At 51.2% G+C, this 14,086-nt stretch overlaps 7 protein-coding genes across 7 annotated transcripts; 4 read left to right on the top strand and 3 right to left on the bottom strand.

Moving 5' to 3' along the window:
- Positions 1-353: 353 nt before the first annotated feature.
- Positions 354-2,792, bottom strand: BO87DRAFT_371922 (BOD1/SHG1 domain-containing protein). Its single transcript, XM_025622159.1, has 2 exons — positions 2,503-2,792; positions 354-2,406 (listed from the first exon to the last, which is right to left on the bottom strand). The coding sequence occupies exons 1-2, from the start codon at positions 2,725-2,727 to the stop codon at positions 376-378; spliced, it is 2,256 nt and encodes a 751-aa protein (XP_025485265.1). The 5' UTR covers positions 2,728-2,792; the 3' UTR covers positions 354-375.
- Positions 2,793-2,968: 176 nt separating this feature from the next.
- On the top strand, positions 2,969-3,748 carry BO87DRAFT_371923 (putative NADH-ubiquinone oxidoreductase 14 kDa subunit). The gene is made up of 2 exons (XM_025622160.1): positions 2,969-3,158; positions 3,302-3,748. The coding sequence occupies exons 1-2, from the start codon at positions 3,125-3,127 to the stop codon at positions 3,556-3,558; spliced, it is 291 nt and encodes a 96-aa protein (XP_025485266.1). The 5' UTR covers positions 2,969-3,124; the 3' UTR covers positions 3,559-3,748.
- Positions 3,749-4,194: 446 nt separating this feature from the next.
- BO87DRAFT_402763 (cation efflux family protein family) lies at positions 4,195-5,847 on the bottom strand. The gene is made up of 2 exons (XM_025625711.1): positions 5,407-5,847; positions 4,195-5,343 (listed from the first exon to the last, which is right to left on the bottom strand). Exons 1-2 carry the CDS (start codon positions 5,713-5,715, stop codon positions 4,273-4,275), a joined length of 1,380 nt encoding a protein of 459 aa, XP_025485267.1. The 5' UTR covers positions 5,716-5,847; the 3' UTR covers positions 4,195-4,272.
- Positions 5,848-6,196: 349 nt separating this feature from the next.
- On the bottom strand, positions 6,197-7,340 carry BO87DRAFT_371926 (glycine decarboxylase subunit H). Its single transcript, XM_025622161.1, has 3 exons — positions 7,103-7,340; positions 6,956-7,018; positions 6,197-6,883 (listed from the first exon to the last, which is right to left on the bottom strand). Exons 1-3 carry the CDS (start codon positions 7,239-7,241, stop codon positions 6,567-6,569), a joined length of 519 nt encoding a protein of 172 aa, XP_025485268.1. The 5' UTR covers positions 7,242-7,340; the 3' UTR covers positions 6,197-6,566.
- Positions 7,341-7,447: 107 nt separating this feature from the next.
- On the top strand, positions 7,448-8,417 carry BO87DRAFT_454597 (mitochondrial 37S ribosomal protein bS6m; the record flags this gene model as incomplete). Its single annotated transcript, XM_025628568.1, has 3 exons — positions 7,448-7,585; positions 7,658-7,689; positions 7,791-8,417. 3 exons carry the CDS (start codon positions 7,448-7,450, stop codon positions 8,098-8,100), a joined length of 480 nt encoding a protein of 159 aa, XP_025485269.1. The 3' UTR covers positions 8,101-8,417.
- Positions 8,418-8,675: 258 nt separating this feature from the next.
- On the top strand, positions 8,676-10,196 carry BO87DRAFT_402764 (acyl-CoA thioesterase). Its single transcript, XM_025625712.1, has 2 exons — positions 8,676-9,234; positions 9,288-10,196. The coding sequence occupies exons 1-2, from the start codon at positions 9,007-9,009 to the stop codon at positions 10,113-10,115; spliced, it is 1,056 nt and encodes a 351-aa protein (XP_025485270.1). The 5' UTR covers positions 8,676-9,006; the 3' UTR covers positions 10,116-10,196.
- A 1,303-nt stretch (positions 10,197-11,499) lies between these two features.
- BO87DRAFT_371931 (uncharacterized protein) lies at positions 11,500-12,799 on the top strand. The gene has a single exon (XM_025622162.1). It carries the CDS (start codon positions 11,644-11,646, stop codon positions 12,604-12,606), a length of 963 nt encoding a protein of 320 aa, XP_025485271.1. The 5' UTR covers positions 11,500-11,643; the 3' UTR covers positions 12,607-12,799.
- The last annotated feature ends 1,287 nt before the right edge of the window (positions 12,800-14,086 follow it).

The raw sequence follows: 14,086 nt of genomic DNA on the forward strand, positions 1-14,086 counted from the left end.
ATAGAGAGAGATACTGCTAATAGAATTCAAGATTACCTTGTAGGGCCTACTTTCCTAGCTAGTGTATGCTATGAGGCATATAGAGCATGACGACTATACCACACTAGTATATTCCAGCCGGGTAGTAAGTAGTTCGCTGGACAAACAATTGATGATTATCTTATGAGCGAAGAGCTGCGTTCAGATACGAATATGTACTAGGAAGTAGTAGTAACAATAGATAAATGACCTACACCATCAAATAACACCCAGCAGTAGTAATAAATGTCTATCCATGAGATTCATTACCTTGGTATATTACAATCGATTATATCGTTTCCATCGTCCCTCCCTCCCTCCCTCCATCATCCCATCCTAGGAATAGGCATAGGCATCTCACCTCCCATCACTCCTCCGGCTCACACTCCTCCTTCTCGCCCTCCTATCATCTCCCTCCCGCTCCCTATCCCTCTCTCTATCTCTATCTCTCTCCCTATCCCTATCCCTACCGTTAGTCTCACTATCACGTTCACGCTCACGCTCACCACCACCAGTAGCAGTAGCAGTAGCAGCAGCAGTAGCACCAGGAATATACCGATCAATCTCAACAAAGCGTGGTCTATCACGCTCATCTTTCTCCGCTCGTTCCGGCGATCGCACCCTCCGACGAGGAGACCGGCTCCGACGACTAGTAGGCGGTACGTAGCGATCGATATCGAGGAGACTCGGCGAGCGGCGTCGACTGCGTGATCGTCGGCGCGAGCGGGACCGTCGTCGTGAGGATACTGATACGCGGCGGGGAGGGGATTTCTCCTCTTTGGGGGGAGGGTCGGCGCGGTCGCGGTCTCGGCCTCGATCTCGTTCGCGGTCGGTTGTGTCACGGGGACGGGCGTCTCGGTCTCGGTCTCGGTCTCTGTCACGATCTCGGACGTCTCTGTCGCGGTCACGGTCTCGGTCACGGTGGGCGGAGCGGGAGCGTGTGCGGGAGCGGTATCGGGGTCTTGATCGGGATCGGGAGTAGTAGCTGCGGCGGCGGCGGTAGTCGTCTCGATCGCGGTCTCGGTCACGGTCTCGAGGTCTGTCGCGGTCTCTGTCTCTGTCTCGGTCCCGGTCTCGATCCCGGCGATCTCGGTCTCGATCACGGCTGCGGTCGCGGCGGTAGTCATGGTCGCGGTCACGGTCTCTGTCATGATTTCGAGTAGTAGATCTGCTTCTGCTCTGGCGGCTGGGGCGATAGCTCCGGTCACCGTATCTGTTATCGCGGAAGTCGCGAAGAACCAGTCGGTCATCCGAGTCACGATTGCGGGGCTGGCTGGATACATCGCGCGAACGCTCTGGACGGTCATCGTCAAACCGGGAGGAGAACCTCCGTCGTGAGCGACTGCGGCTCTCGTCGCGCCTCTTTGTCCGGGGGCGATCGTCTGCTGTTGATCCGCGTCGTCGATTGGGCTCGGCCTCGACAGCCGGACTACCTGCCTTGGTCGGAGTGTTGGAGAATCTCGAGTCAGCCTTGGGTCCTTTCGGCGGCGGCTTGAGACCATTTTCGATGGCCTCCGCTTCCTCAAAGTCGAACTCGGGCTTCTGTCGTGCTTTGGCTGCTAGCTCTTCTCCCTCCTTCAGCAGAAGTTGTAGCGCCGCCTCCTCCAACGACTTCTCGTCCACTGGCGGCGCCGCTGGCGCAGCTGCAGGCGTGGGTTCTTTCGGAGTCGGTGACTTTTCTTTGCGCGAGTCGCGATACCGTGGGGAGTGGGCGCGGTCAGAGCGATAGCCTGGCGAGCGATCTCGGTAACGGTAACGATCTCTATCCCTATCCCTATCACGATCTGAATCACGGTCTCGAGTTCGGCTTCGATCGCGCCAATCGCGATATCTGTCGCGCTCTTCGCGGCGGCGGCGTTCGTAGCGTTCCTGTCGTTCCTTTTCTCTCTGCTCATCCAGCTTTCGCTGCTCTTCGCGGCGCTGTTCCTCGCGCTCCCTCCTCCTGGCCCTCTCTTCTTCTTCTTTCTGGCGTTCCAACTCACGTCGCTTGCGATCCTCCTCCGCCTTCTTGCGCGCTTCCTCTTCTTCAATCTCCTTTTGTTTGCGCAGCTCCTCCTGCCAGACCTTTTCGCGCTCGTCGCGTTTCGCCTTCACATGAGCGGCGTAGTCCTCATCAGTCTTGTTCCCTGCGGTTTCCTCCTGCGCGGCAAGCTCCTCGCCCACCTCGTCGCGACGGATATCGCGCACGGAATCCAGAATAGCGGGGAGATGTTTCTCGGCTAGCGCATCAAGGGTATGTTCGACAGTTTTGTAGACATCGCTTCGATCCACCGCACCTTCGATCAAAGTTGCAGCTTTTCCACGTTCGCGAGAAAGAAGACCGGGTTCGCGGTCGATTTCAGATTCAGCAAGTTCGACCAGTAGTTTCGTAAACTCAACCTTCCCTTCCTATATAACCAAGGCGCATTAATTAGCAAACAACAAACCGTCACTCAGAAAACGAAACAACAGCAATAAAAAAACAATCAAAGATAAAATAAATACCCCATCATGGAATTCAGACCATATCTTCTTCCGAATAGTATCAAACCCACCCCTCTTCTTGAACGCGTGTAGCAAATGCTCAATGGCCGAATGCTGCGCCGCGGACAAAGGCAGCTCATCCGTCTTGAACTTCTTCCGCTGCAGACTGTCCAGATCCATAGAAGAAGACGTAGTAGGCCGCTTCACAACTGCTGTCACATCCATCATCTCCTCTGGACCAGCCATGACGAGAGATAGAGATGTTACAAGCCTGCAATAAATTTCCAAGCTTGGGGGATATTAGAACAGAGGCTTTGGGAAAAAAAGGACTGTAACTTCCGGGGATAAACCCGCAAATGCGGCGCGCAGGACCCGACCAAAAGGCACCACCACCGCCCGGCAGAAACAGCCCTCCCACGGCGGAACGATAATCCGGACAACAGGAAACGCAGATTGGGAACCACGGCCCCGTGATTCGCCGGGTGTGTGAAGGTCGAACCTCATCTCCGTCCATTCAAGCCCGTGTTGGTCCGCAATTGTTGTCGTGAAGTTGAACATTGGAACCTTGTTGCGGCTTTCGATCAATTTACATTCTTTGAATTACCTTCCGCCGCGAATCCCCCTCTTTTCCTCCACATCAATCATGGTTCACAAAGTCCTCTTCTGGGGCGGCTTCGGTATGTTCACCACATCCACACCACCCACCCTTGCTATACCAGCACGCAACTGCTAGCTAGCTAGCAAGCTATATCCCACCCGGTCCCCTTAGATCGAATTGCTCGCCATGTCATACCGCACGTACTAATAACTCCTCCAACAGGCATCGCCGTCCGTCTCTGGCAACTCGGTATCGAAATGCGTCCCATCCTCGCCAAGGAGTCCCTCTGGGTGTACCCCCTCTTCGCCGGAGTCGGAGGCAGCTTCGGTTACTGGCTGCAGGGCGTCGAGAACCGTCAATTGAGAATTCTTGCACAGCGCCGGGAAGCTATCCTGGAGAAGCGCCGGAGGAGAGACGAGCGCGAGTCGGTGGGGTTGAGCAAGCCTGAAGAGGCGGGTGTTTTGGCTGCGGCGGCATAAATGAATGTGATATGTGTTGCGAAGATGAAGGATAGGAAGAATTGTGGGTTGGTTGGGTGCTAGAGCTGGCCGGAAAACTGAGGCTTTTGTACATTGCGTTTGTTGTGAATTCTATTATATTACATTATATCATTCATTTCCTGAGTCGCGGTGATGGTGTTTTTGACGGTTTCTGAGGGATTGGAGGGAGGAAGTCTATGAAAAATGGTCCGGAGATCTGGATCTGGACTTGATGGTATTTGATTGACGAAAGGAGATGGTTATAGATCTATCTCAGGTGTCTTACTATGTCGGTTGTATCGTCAAAGAGATATTGAGGGTAGGAAGGTCCTGTGATAGTTGCAGAATGATCCTATCGTTATTTAGACCTATGAGTAATCGCGAGTGTACTGCTCATAGATAGAATAACTCTTCCACTGCCGTGTTGTTGCCGATATAGATGGCACCATTCAAACTAACACCGTGTTGCCCCGGATGACCTTTCCAGAATCGCTATAAACGCACTACTAGACATGATAGTAGTAGTGATTGCTGCCTACGGAGAGGTGGGAAGTTCTGCAGGAAAGACACCGTCTACTTCCGGTACCAGGTATTTACTCCTAAAGAGAGGACACAGACAGCATGATGCCATTCCCAGTAAAACGTATTATTATTCCGGTATATCTTCATTGAATCCAAATATGATCGTATATGTACAGCATGACAACTGCCAGCTCATGCCTTCTCGGCCGTGAACTGCAGCGAAACTTCCCATTTCTGCCCTCCAGACCCGTACCCTCCGCCCAATCGATTCTTGATAAGGCTGGCTATCCGTTCACGCAGTCGCACTAGGTTCTCTTCAGTCCCGGATACGCGGAGCTTCAAGTTGGCCATGCAGAGCCCGTAATGAACCTGCCAGAACCGGGCATCATCGACGCCGTAGACGCAGGGATCGGCCTCGATATCCCGGATCACCTCGGATACCCCCGGTCCGGAGTAGGACATGAGAAGCATGGATCCCAGTGTTTTCACTAAACGCACTCCAATAACACACATTGAGATGGAGATCGTGCTGGAAAGCAAAACATCCAGCCAGTTGTAGAGCTTGATAGAGACAAGGGGCAGCAACAGGAGCAGTGTGGAGCATGAGAGCGTCAGGAAATGGGACGGGTTACTAAGAACCGAGGGAAGCGACTCAATGTACCCGAACCGCATCGCCTTCCCTATCCGTCCATGGTTCTTGAGGCCAATGGCAGAGATCAAGGTCGATGAGATGGCCAGCAGAGCAGTGAAATCCACACGACCGAGGGAGACGCGTTCGTGGACATGCGTATGGTGAGGCTCATGGCCGGAGGATTCAAGAAAGTGTTGCAGACTATGGGAAATGAGATCCATTCCCATGAACAGCAAGAGTACGCACATGGCGAATCCCGCAAGCACTTCTGCGCGCTCCAATCCGAATGGGTGTCGAACACTGGATCGCTTCCATACTTCAAAGTTGCCCAAGATGTCGACAGCAACGCAGAGCAATGCGCCGATTGAATCGAACAGGATCAAGTGCGAAAGGGCCGTCATAGCCAATGATCCATGAGCACTCCATAGAGTATAAGCGGCAACAGACATGTGGCAAACGCTCCACCAGAACCGGGTAGTCTGGTCCTTGGACATACTGGAGCGATATTCTTTGAACGTCGGTATAGGCAGCGAGTTAGGCAAAGCTAGAGGGGCTCGTGGGGGCGGTTCCAGGAAGATCTGATGTGAAATGCTACTGTGCTTATACTTGTGTCCACGTCGCTGGCCAATGTTCTACATCGCATTGATGGCTTCATTAGTATGTTCATCTCCAAGCTGGAAGTAAGCGACACTTACAGACTTCACGACTGGGCTCTTCGCCATTGTCGTAGTCTTGAAATTAAACGGTCCCGCCGAAGCATTGTCGCTCTGATCACTGGGCTGTAATGCGTCTGCTGGGCTGAGGTTGAAGCCCGCCCGTGTAGGACTCAAGCGATTGGCATCACTAGGATCTAACGAGCCCCGCAGATTTGGAAACGTGTCCCTCAATGGTGATAAGGAGTCTTTGTCTTGGAGACGGGGTGACTGGCTTGAAGTGCTCGGAGGGTCATCCGGGGGAGGCGTCGGGGTGCGCGGAGGAATAGGGATAGGGAGATTGGATACCATGTTCGAATGACGCCAAAGAGCTGGCACCCGCGCCAATGGCCTCGGTGCTAGCTCAAAGAAAGTCGCGTTACACGTGCGAAACACGCGCAAAAGTGTATAGAGGTGAAGTATGGAGACAAGCAAGGGCCTGAGGTCGGGAATGTTGCGGGATAGCCTTATCACTCCAGGCCTCGTCGGTTGGCTTTCGGCCCCATCCGAGGTGGAGGGGGACTCACCGCCCGGCCGGCGCATTCGTATCGTGGTACTACTGTGCATCGCGGTACAACTTGTATAGTCGGGTGTAGCGATATGATGGAGACCCCTGCTTCCCTAGTGATTGATAGTGTAGGTAGTATCGATGCAGTTGATAGCATTGTAGTTATTCTGTGTATGCATTATTCTATATTATAGGCTCCTATAGCTCACATTATCTGCTTCAGGTAATTGCGACGTCTACTGCAGTGCTTCTAGTGGTACACTCCATCCTCATTGAACACAAGTCTCAGGGTATAGAAATACAGCCCATTCATTCTATAAAGCCAACCATGACCATGGCAGACCAATAACAGTGATATCGTATATTCTTATAACCGCAGACAGCCTTTTGTTGAATAAAAGGGTCCGCCGATAGCGGCATGACGTAGCCAGCTCTCTAGACAGTCATTATGTGAAAACATAACCATCCACACACAACAATCATACCCAATGAAAACCCAAAACAAAATAAAACAGTTCAAATGACCTAACAATCATAACAAAGTCGACGCCATGCACAGAAGCGGCGGCGCGCATATAATCCGTACCCAGACTTTGAGCAATCCATCCATTCAAATACTTCGTGACCCACACACGCACTCACACACATATCACGCTTACTCCTCATCAATAGTAGCCTTGTAGGCAGCCTCGTCCAGCAGTCCGTCCAACTCTGCGGCATCGTTCACCTTGATCTCCGCAATCCAGGCATCACCCTCGGGACTCTGGTTGATGAACTTGGCATTGTCGTCCAACACAGCATTGCCCTGGGTAACAACACCCGAGACAGGCGAAAGGACGTCCGAAGCGGACTTGACGGACTCGACAGCACCGACGGGCTCACCGGCGCTGACCTCCAGGTCGACCTCGGGGAGCTCCACGAACACAACGTCGCCAAGGGAGTTAGCAGCGTACTTGGTGATTCCAATCTTCGCTGTAAATGGTAGAAGAAGGCGTTAGTGGCTAAACAAGAGTAGTTTGTCCGGGAAGGCTGTGGTAGACGAACCAGTCTTGCCGTCCTCGGCGAGCTCGATCCACTCGTGCGACTCAGTGTACTTCTTCAATTGAGCTGTTGGGAATCAACTATTAGCTTTGAATCCAATCTAGGGGGTCTGAATGCCCTCATGCGACTGAAATCTAGGGGGTTGCTCACAAAGTGGGCTCTGGGAGAAGCTCCGGACACTTCCCCGCGGGAAACTGGCGGGTGCGGCCCTGCAGACGGAAGAGAGGGGGAGCTTCTGCGACAGGACGCGAGAAGCGAAGGGGCGGAGGGATCTAGCGGCGAAAGACATGGTGGGCAGCTGGAGTTGAGGGGAGAGGAGAGGGAGAGGAGAGAATCTGGAAAAGTGAAGAAGTGCGAGTTGAATTGGAGAGAGAAAGGAAGAAGGAAAGAGGGAAGTAAATTAAATATGAATGACGGAGGAGAGAGCGATTCCCGGCGCTGATAGCGGGCGCCAAGCCGGGTGCTGATAAGGAAGTCGAGTTCGAGCCTCCGCAAATGACCTTCGGAAAAATCTCATCCCCTTCCAGTTCCGTGTTTGGTTCTCCGTCGTCCTTTACGTTCCCCGACGCTATTTTCACAGTCCAGACCCCACTCCACATTGTCGGCGTCATGTTGTACGAACTGATTGCTGTTGTATGTTTCCAGACGATTCTGTTTAATGAACTTTATTATATACATTGAACTCATGCTAATTGATGACTGCAGGTCCGTCCCGGTAGCCTCCAGGAGGTTAGAGAGTACGTGCCTATCGACCCTATTTGACCACCTCATATCCTTACGCAACATCCTCTCATCGCCAAACCATCATTGTCCACGAAATATCACTGACAGACGACAGCATCGCCCGCAATGCCGGCATCCAGGTCCTCCGCTCCGGCGGCGTAGTCCGCGGATTCACCAACTGGGGCACCTTCCGTCTGCCCAGGCCCACGACGAAGCATCAGGCCCGCTACAGGGAAGGCCACCACTTCATCATGCGCTTCGATGCCTCCGGTCCCGTGCAATCGGCTGTCCGCAGAACTCTCGGTCTCGATCCCCGGATGGTTCGGTTCTCTGTTGTCAAGCTGGGCGACAAGCTGGAGGAAATTAAGCACGTCGATGGCAAGGTCGAGTGGAACAACAACCGCACTATCTCCGAGACGTTCTAAGTGTGATTCGAATGTGATGTGGATTGGTTGCAGTTATGCGATTGTGCGTCGTTCGGGACACGGAAAATGATTTAATTGTCAATGTATTATTTATGGGATGGGTTTCTTTGTATATCATATCAGCATTATCGGCGCATATACCTTACTTGGCAGATTTGGTCAATAAAGATGGTGATCTGTTTCTTTTGTGCAGTTGTGTCAATATGCGTTTATGACGGTTGTGTCTTGGATAATTCGTCTCAGAATCAAGGAGATTTCCCAGATGATGGTGGTGTGACTATGACGCTTCGAGGAGCGTATATCTATATTTATAAAATAAGAGAAATCTGTGACATTTGCTACATCAGCTCCCAATCTATCGGAATCACTTCATTTTACCCGGGTTACACTGCAGCACGGATCCTTGAAGCAGCGATGCGATATACGCAAGGAATGGAACAAAGATAATCCAGCCTTACCCCAAGCATGAGCACTGCAAAACACATAAAGGGATAATCGGCACAGCCTTGCCATATGGGGAGCATACCAGGAACGGCACCATGTTGATCATCGAATATGCTTCACGGGTAGCCAACCAATTCCGCCCGGTCAGCCGAGGCTCTGGTGAACCATGTCGGCTAAAAGAGTAGTCAGTCGATAGACTCAGCGCCAACATACAATCCCACTTTCACCCTTATCATGCTCCCATGTGAAGAGTAAAGGGGCGCAATCTCGAACATAACATTCTTGCCGTTGCACTGTACAGTGGATATACTACAGATTGAAGCAGGCAGGTATCGCCATTCATTAGTACATACATCCCAGCCGGAGCATAACCCCTCACGCATACACCACCACCATCAACAACATCAGCAGCAGCAGCAAATAAGCCCAACCATACACCATCCCACATTATACATACACACAATGCATGACCCAACATCCAACGAAAGCCCATCCTCCTGGGCAGAGCTAATGGCACTCCATCGCCTCCCCAACCCACCCAGCAGCAGTACCACGGAGCCCACCGAACGATTCGCATCCATAGCACCACCCTACCCACCAGGCGAAGGAACCCGCGCCTTCGGCGGACATGTCTACGCCCAGGCTGCCTACGCAGCATCCCAAACCGTAGAGAAGGGGTTTGTGATCCACGTAAGTACCTACCTGCTCACCCCTTAAAGGCACGCACTAACACCAAAACACAGAGCGTAAGCGGAACATTCATCCTAGGAGGCCTCCTAGACGTTCCATACGAGTACACAGTGCGCCACCTGCGCGACGGGAAGATGTACTGCACGCGGTCCGTGGACGTACGACAAGCGAACCAGATCTGTTTCTCGTGTTTGTGTTCCTTCAAGCGAGGGGAAAGTCAGAGCGGGTTTTCGCATCAGCCTGCGCCTGTGCAGGATCGTTATGCATCTATCATCGCTGGACGGAGAGCGGAGGAGTACCCCGTCAGTCCGAGCGTGGATGCAGATTGGTGGATTGAAGGTGTGAAGGCTGGCGATTTGACGGAAAGGGAGTTTCCTGGGGTGGATGTGCGAAAGGTTGATATGGGGACGTTCAATCAAACGGAGGATGTGAAGAGCCATCCGGAGAAGTATCGGCAGTTGGCGATGTATTCGATCAAGGGGCTTCCGATAGTTGGTGGGGAGGAAAGAAGGGTGAGGGAGAGGGAGGAAGCGGGGGAGTTCGATAGCTTGTATGCATGCGCGCATATGTATGCTTGTGATAGGAATTCGTTGTTGTTGATTCCAAGGGCGTTGGGGGAGACGAGGTGGTCGTCTATGGCGAGTTTGACGCTTACGGTTGTGTTTCATGAGTTGGGGGAGGCGTTGCGGATGCTTGATTGGGCTTCTGAGACGAATGGGGGCCCGGGGAAGAAGTGGTTCATACAGGAGGGGTGGACTCCTAGGTCTGCGGAGAACCGGGCGGTTCATGAGAGTTGGTTGTGGACGCCGGATGGGAAGTTGTTGGCTACGAGTTATCAGGATAGTTTGTTGCGGTTGACGAGTTCACGGGGGAAGCTGTAATTTGGTTGGAGGTGTAGACTGTTGTTTAGATATTTGGGGCATTGTACAGGTGTTACGTGGATACAATGAAGTATATAGTCGTTTGCAGTTATCTACAGTTTTAGACAAATTATTAATTGTTGTTTGGTTGTGTCTGCGAGGAGCCTGAGATTTATCTCATTATCATGGCGCTCCGGGTTTTCCTTGATAAATGGCATGGTCTGTAGGATTGAGCACTGATCTATAGGATCATAATAGTCGAGATACCGTAGCTAATGATTTTCAGTCTGTTAAGCCGCATAATACTCATACTGACAGTTTTCTGGGATTGGTGCACGACTTTTACATTAAGAGTTGAGTGTGTAAAATGTACTCCATAGCATATGGATAGATCAATATCAATGAGACTGCAGCAAGGACAGGAGTGGAATACCTGAATAAAATACTACTATTCCAATCCAGCTATAATGCCCTTTGATCATAGCATCTACCGCATATAGGGTTCAGCACCCTGGCACACACGTGGACGCTCGAAGTGGTTTGTTCGACATTATGAATATGTTGCAGCTGTGTCCGAACTTGGGCCATGAGAAGGCTCAGATATCATGTTATTGCTACTGTTGATGATAGTATCCTCGTCACATGTTGCTTTCTTCATTGGAGTTCATGAAGATCTCCATTGGGATGTCAGTTACCATATTATCATACTAGCCAAGTGTAAATATATATATAGGGGGATCGGCTACTGGAAGGAACTGTTCTGCTGCAACATCAGTTTCAATCGCTGGACTGAAAACAGTTCATTAAAATAGTTTTGCATGATCAGCAATTTGTAGGCTTGTACCACCGAAGCTTCCTATATATTGTGAGTGTAGTCAAGTGTCAGCTGTAATCCACATCGGCAGGCTGTAGTAGGGATTCCCAATAAGAGAAAGACCAATGTTGCAAACTGGCTCCTCTAATCACTAATCCCAGGGTCACAATAAGCCCTCAAGGTAGTGAAGTGGTAAATCTGCAATGGTCACACCGACTGACTGGTGGTGATTCAATGTAAATGTACCTGTCACGTGGCCGAGATACCCGATGACGTAGCTGCCTATTTCAGGCCGACCGAGATCTTCTCTTCTCGCGCCTCTCCACCTTTTCGCTCAGTCCACCCATTCTGCGGGCGTACTCTCAGTTAGTCGTACAAGTACTCGATATTGAAAAAGGGGGGAATGTACCTTCCGGGTTATCCGGTGTGATACGATGAAGAAGACGCTGCTCCTAGTGTTCATCCATGGCTTCAAGGTACCGTGTGCATGCTCCACCCATTCCCAGCCAGCCCGTCTCTCTCCTTTGAGGCTGCACGTGCATGGACCCTACGGGATGTATACTCTGAACCTCACTACTAACATCCACAGGGAGATGATGATACGTTTGGAGAGTTTCCAGGGCGCTTTTGTGGTCTGATTAGTCGTGCCCTCCCCGCTGTCCAGGTCGTCGCCACTGTTTACCCAAAGTATGAGACTCGGGGCGAGCTAAAAGGATGCGTAAGTAACTTTCGGGAATGGTACGTCTAGTAGCCCATGCGATTTTTTCCGAGTGGATGGAGCGTGCCATTGACCGTCATAGGCTCCAGAACAAAGTCATCGACTTGGAGGTCTCGAACCGAACGGCTTCACCGACAGTTGACCCTTCTGTGCATGTTATCCTGCTCGGGCATTCTATGGGTGGGATAGTGGCTGCCGAGACCCTTCTTCTGCTTGCATCGGAACAGCCGATTCCTGCACCATCTTCTGCAGATTCTGCAACCGACTCTCTAGTGGATTCTGAATCTGCCGTGGGGGCGCAATCTTTCATGTTTCCTCACATTCAGGGTGTTATCGCATTCGACACTCCTTTTCTAGGCATTGCCCCGGGTGTCATATCATATGGTGCCGAAGGTCATTATCGAAATGCCACTACGGCGTACACCGCGATATCAGAAGTTGCCGGCTTGTTCGGCCTAGGCGACAACTCTTCGAACAAGGCATCTACCGACCAGGGAAAAGCTTCCAACAAAAGTCTACCTCCTTCGGCTCCTAGCTCATCTTCAAATGCAGATGCTGCCGCGACACCATCATGGCAACGGTGGGGCAAATATGCCATGTTTGCAGGAGCTGCAGGAGCATTGGCTGCGGGCGGGGCGGCCGCGATGTATTCACAGCGAGACCGACTGACGGATGGTTGGGGCTGGGTATCATCCCACCTGTCATTTGTCGGTTCTTTAGCACGGCCGTCTGAATTACGGAGGCGCCTTGCACTACTTGCCGAAGTCCAAAGGGACCGAGGTATCGGCTGCACTAATTTCTATACGTGCTTGGGCCAAAATGCAAGTGATCTAGTGGAGAACAAGAACGTCGGGACATCGTCGTTCAGCCAGAAGATAATACGCTCGAAGAATCGCACTTTCTGCTCGCTTCCCGCGGAAGTAGAAAGTTCGGGGTCTTCCCAACAAGACATCCGATGGGGCCAGGGCCGTGAACGATAAAGCTGCAGATGAAATCAAAGCACACATTAGCATGTTTTTGGCGAACGAGAATCCAGCCTTTAATTTACTCGTGTCTGATGCATGCAAAGTGCTGGTGGAGTCGGTTGACAAGGGCTGGTACGCCACGGCCACAGGGCCAATTGAAGAGGTGGACGGGAACATGCCGCGGTCCGACGATGACCGTAGCAAAGACCAAACTGATAGCGGGTTCATGGACGGGGACGACGTTGTAGTCGTGGAGTGAAAAGGAAGAAAAGGGAAAAAAAGCAAAATAAGCCTGAGACATGAACGCACTATGACCATCCCAGAACCAAAACAATATAGCCAAGCGGATTGTCTCTTGCCAAATCGATACTGATCGCGGTCCCTCGACACCCGCATCGGCTTAATCCTCCAATCACCGAAGCCAAAAGGAAGAAAAAGAATCAGAATCCCTTCCAGAGCAATCCTTGCAGTCGACAAAAAGCGGATTATTCCACGTCATCTGTTTCACCCACTGCAAGGATTAGGCTTGAACAGACGTGTGGCTGAAGGACGAGGGTCCGATCACCTAAGTCAGACTACTACTTAGTACTAGACTTACTAGCGAAGGAGACGGAGACGGAGGAGATGGGGGCGGGGCCAGCCAGCCAGGCAGCTAAACAAAACAAATCGCCTATGACAATGCAGCCAGCACTTTTTTTCCCCCTCCCCTCCCCCTTCTTCCCCCCTGAGGGGCATTTTCTAGGCCAATCTACCCTAGGCCCTAAGGATTTCCCCGACAGTCGTGGAGCTTTCCCGTTCCGAGTGACCGGCAATTGACAAACCACGCTCTAGTGGGCTTACCAGGAGCTGTCGGATTTGATTTCCACTGGCCAGCAGTCCAGTAGCGCAGCATGGTTCAATTTATTAGGGCCAATGTAATGATTTTCCACCATCCTAGAACTCAACTATCAAATCAGATCACTAACTTAAAGTTCACCGTGCTCCTAGTCCATCGAATCCTTCTTATTTTACTCCAGATGGGGAAAAGGGGTCCTTCTTTGAGGCAATCTGAATACTATGTTATTTACATACGCTGCGAGATACTTCGTAATAAGATATTAAAAAAAAAAAGGGGGAAATAAAATAATAACAATAGAAATGGATCGATGCGCAAGATATCAGACAAATGTTGTCAAAATACTAGATTAAAAGGTTTATCCGGCGCGGGGCACGTTATCGGTCTCTTATTTGACGATAGCGGAGAGCCGATAGCGGGACCAAAGAAAAAAGTAAAAAAGCAAATATTGGTAAAAGATCACGCGTAACTTTCAATTACACGCTCATGAAGGGCCCTCCATTGGGCCACAAGACAGAGATCGGAAATACCGCTAGAATGTCACAAACCAGACTGATTGTAGTAATAATGATGAGAAAAGAGAAAACACCAAGATAAACCTAACTTTCGCTCTAAAGATACCCACATTGCCGATTTATGCTTAGATTTGGTGATGATTGC

Source organism: Aspergillus neoniger (assembly GCF_003184625.1).
Source record: "Aspergillus neoniger CBS 115656 unplaced genomic scaffold BO87scaffold_1, whole genome shotgun sequence".
Classification (NCBI taxonomy): Eukaryota; Fungi; Ascomycota; class Eurotiomycetes; order Eurotiales; family Aspergillaceae; genus Aspergillus; species Aspergillus neoniger.

Excerpts from the sequence above, each read along its gene's own strand:
- BO87DRAFT_371922 (XM_025622159.1), bottom strand. The coding sequence starts at position 2,727 with ATGGCTGGTCCAGAGGAGATGATGGATGTGACAGCAGTTGTGAAGCGG. Across the intron at positions 2,407-2,502 it reads GGTCTGAATTCCATGATGGG|GAAGGGAAGGTTGAGTTTAC; the intron begins GTATTTATTTTA and ends TTGGTTATATAG.
- BO87DRAFT_371923 (XM_025622160.1), top strand. The coding sequence starts at position 3,125 with ATGGTTCACAAAGTCCTCTTCTGGGGCGGCTTCG. Across the intron at positions 3,159-3,301 it reads CCTCTTCTGGGGCGGCTTCG|GCATCGCCGTCCGTCTCTGG; the intron begins GTATGTTCACCA and ends CTCCTCCAACAG.
- BO87DRAFT_402763 (XM_025625711.1), bottom strand. The coding sequence starts at position 5,715 with ATGGTATCCAATCTCCCTATCCCTATTCCTCCGCGCACCCCGACGCCT. Across the intron at positions 5,344-5,406 it reads AGAGCCCAGTCGTGAAGTCT|AACATTGGCCAGCGACGTGG; the intron begins GTAAGTGTCGCT and ends AATGCGATGTAG.
- BO87DRAFT_371926 (XM_025622161.1), bottom strand. The coding sequence starts at position 7,241 with ATGTCTTTCGCCGCTAGATCCCTCCGCCCCTTCGCTTCTCGCGTCCTG. Across the intron at positions 7,019-7,102 it reads CTTCTCCCAGAGCCCACTTT|CTCAATTGAAGAAGTACACT; the intron begins GTGAGCAACCCC and ends GATTCCCAACAG. Across the intron at positions 6,884-6,955 it reads CGCCGAGGACGGCAAGACTG|CGAAGATTGGAATCACCAAG; the intron begins GTTCGTCTACCA and ends TACCATTTACAG.
- BO87DRAFT_402764 (XM_025625712.1), top strand. The coding sequence starts at position 9,007 with ATGCATGACCCAACATCCAACGAAAGCCCATCCTCCTGGGCAGAGCTA. Across the intron at positions 9,235-9,287 it reads AGAAGGGGTTTGTGATCCAC|AGCGTAAGCGGAACATTCAT; the intron begins GTAAGTACCTAC and ends ACCAAAACACAG.
- BO87DRAFT_371931 (XM_025622162.1), top strand. The coding sequence starts at position 11,644 with ATGGTACGTCTAGTAGCCCATGCGATTTTTTCCGAGTGGATGGAGCGT.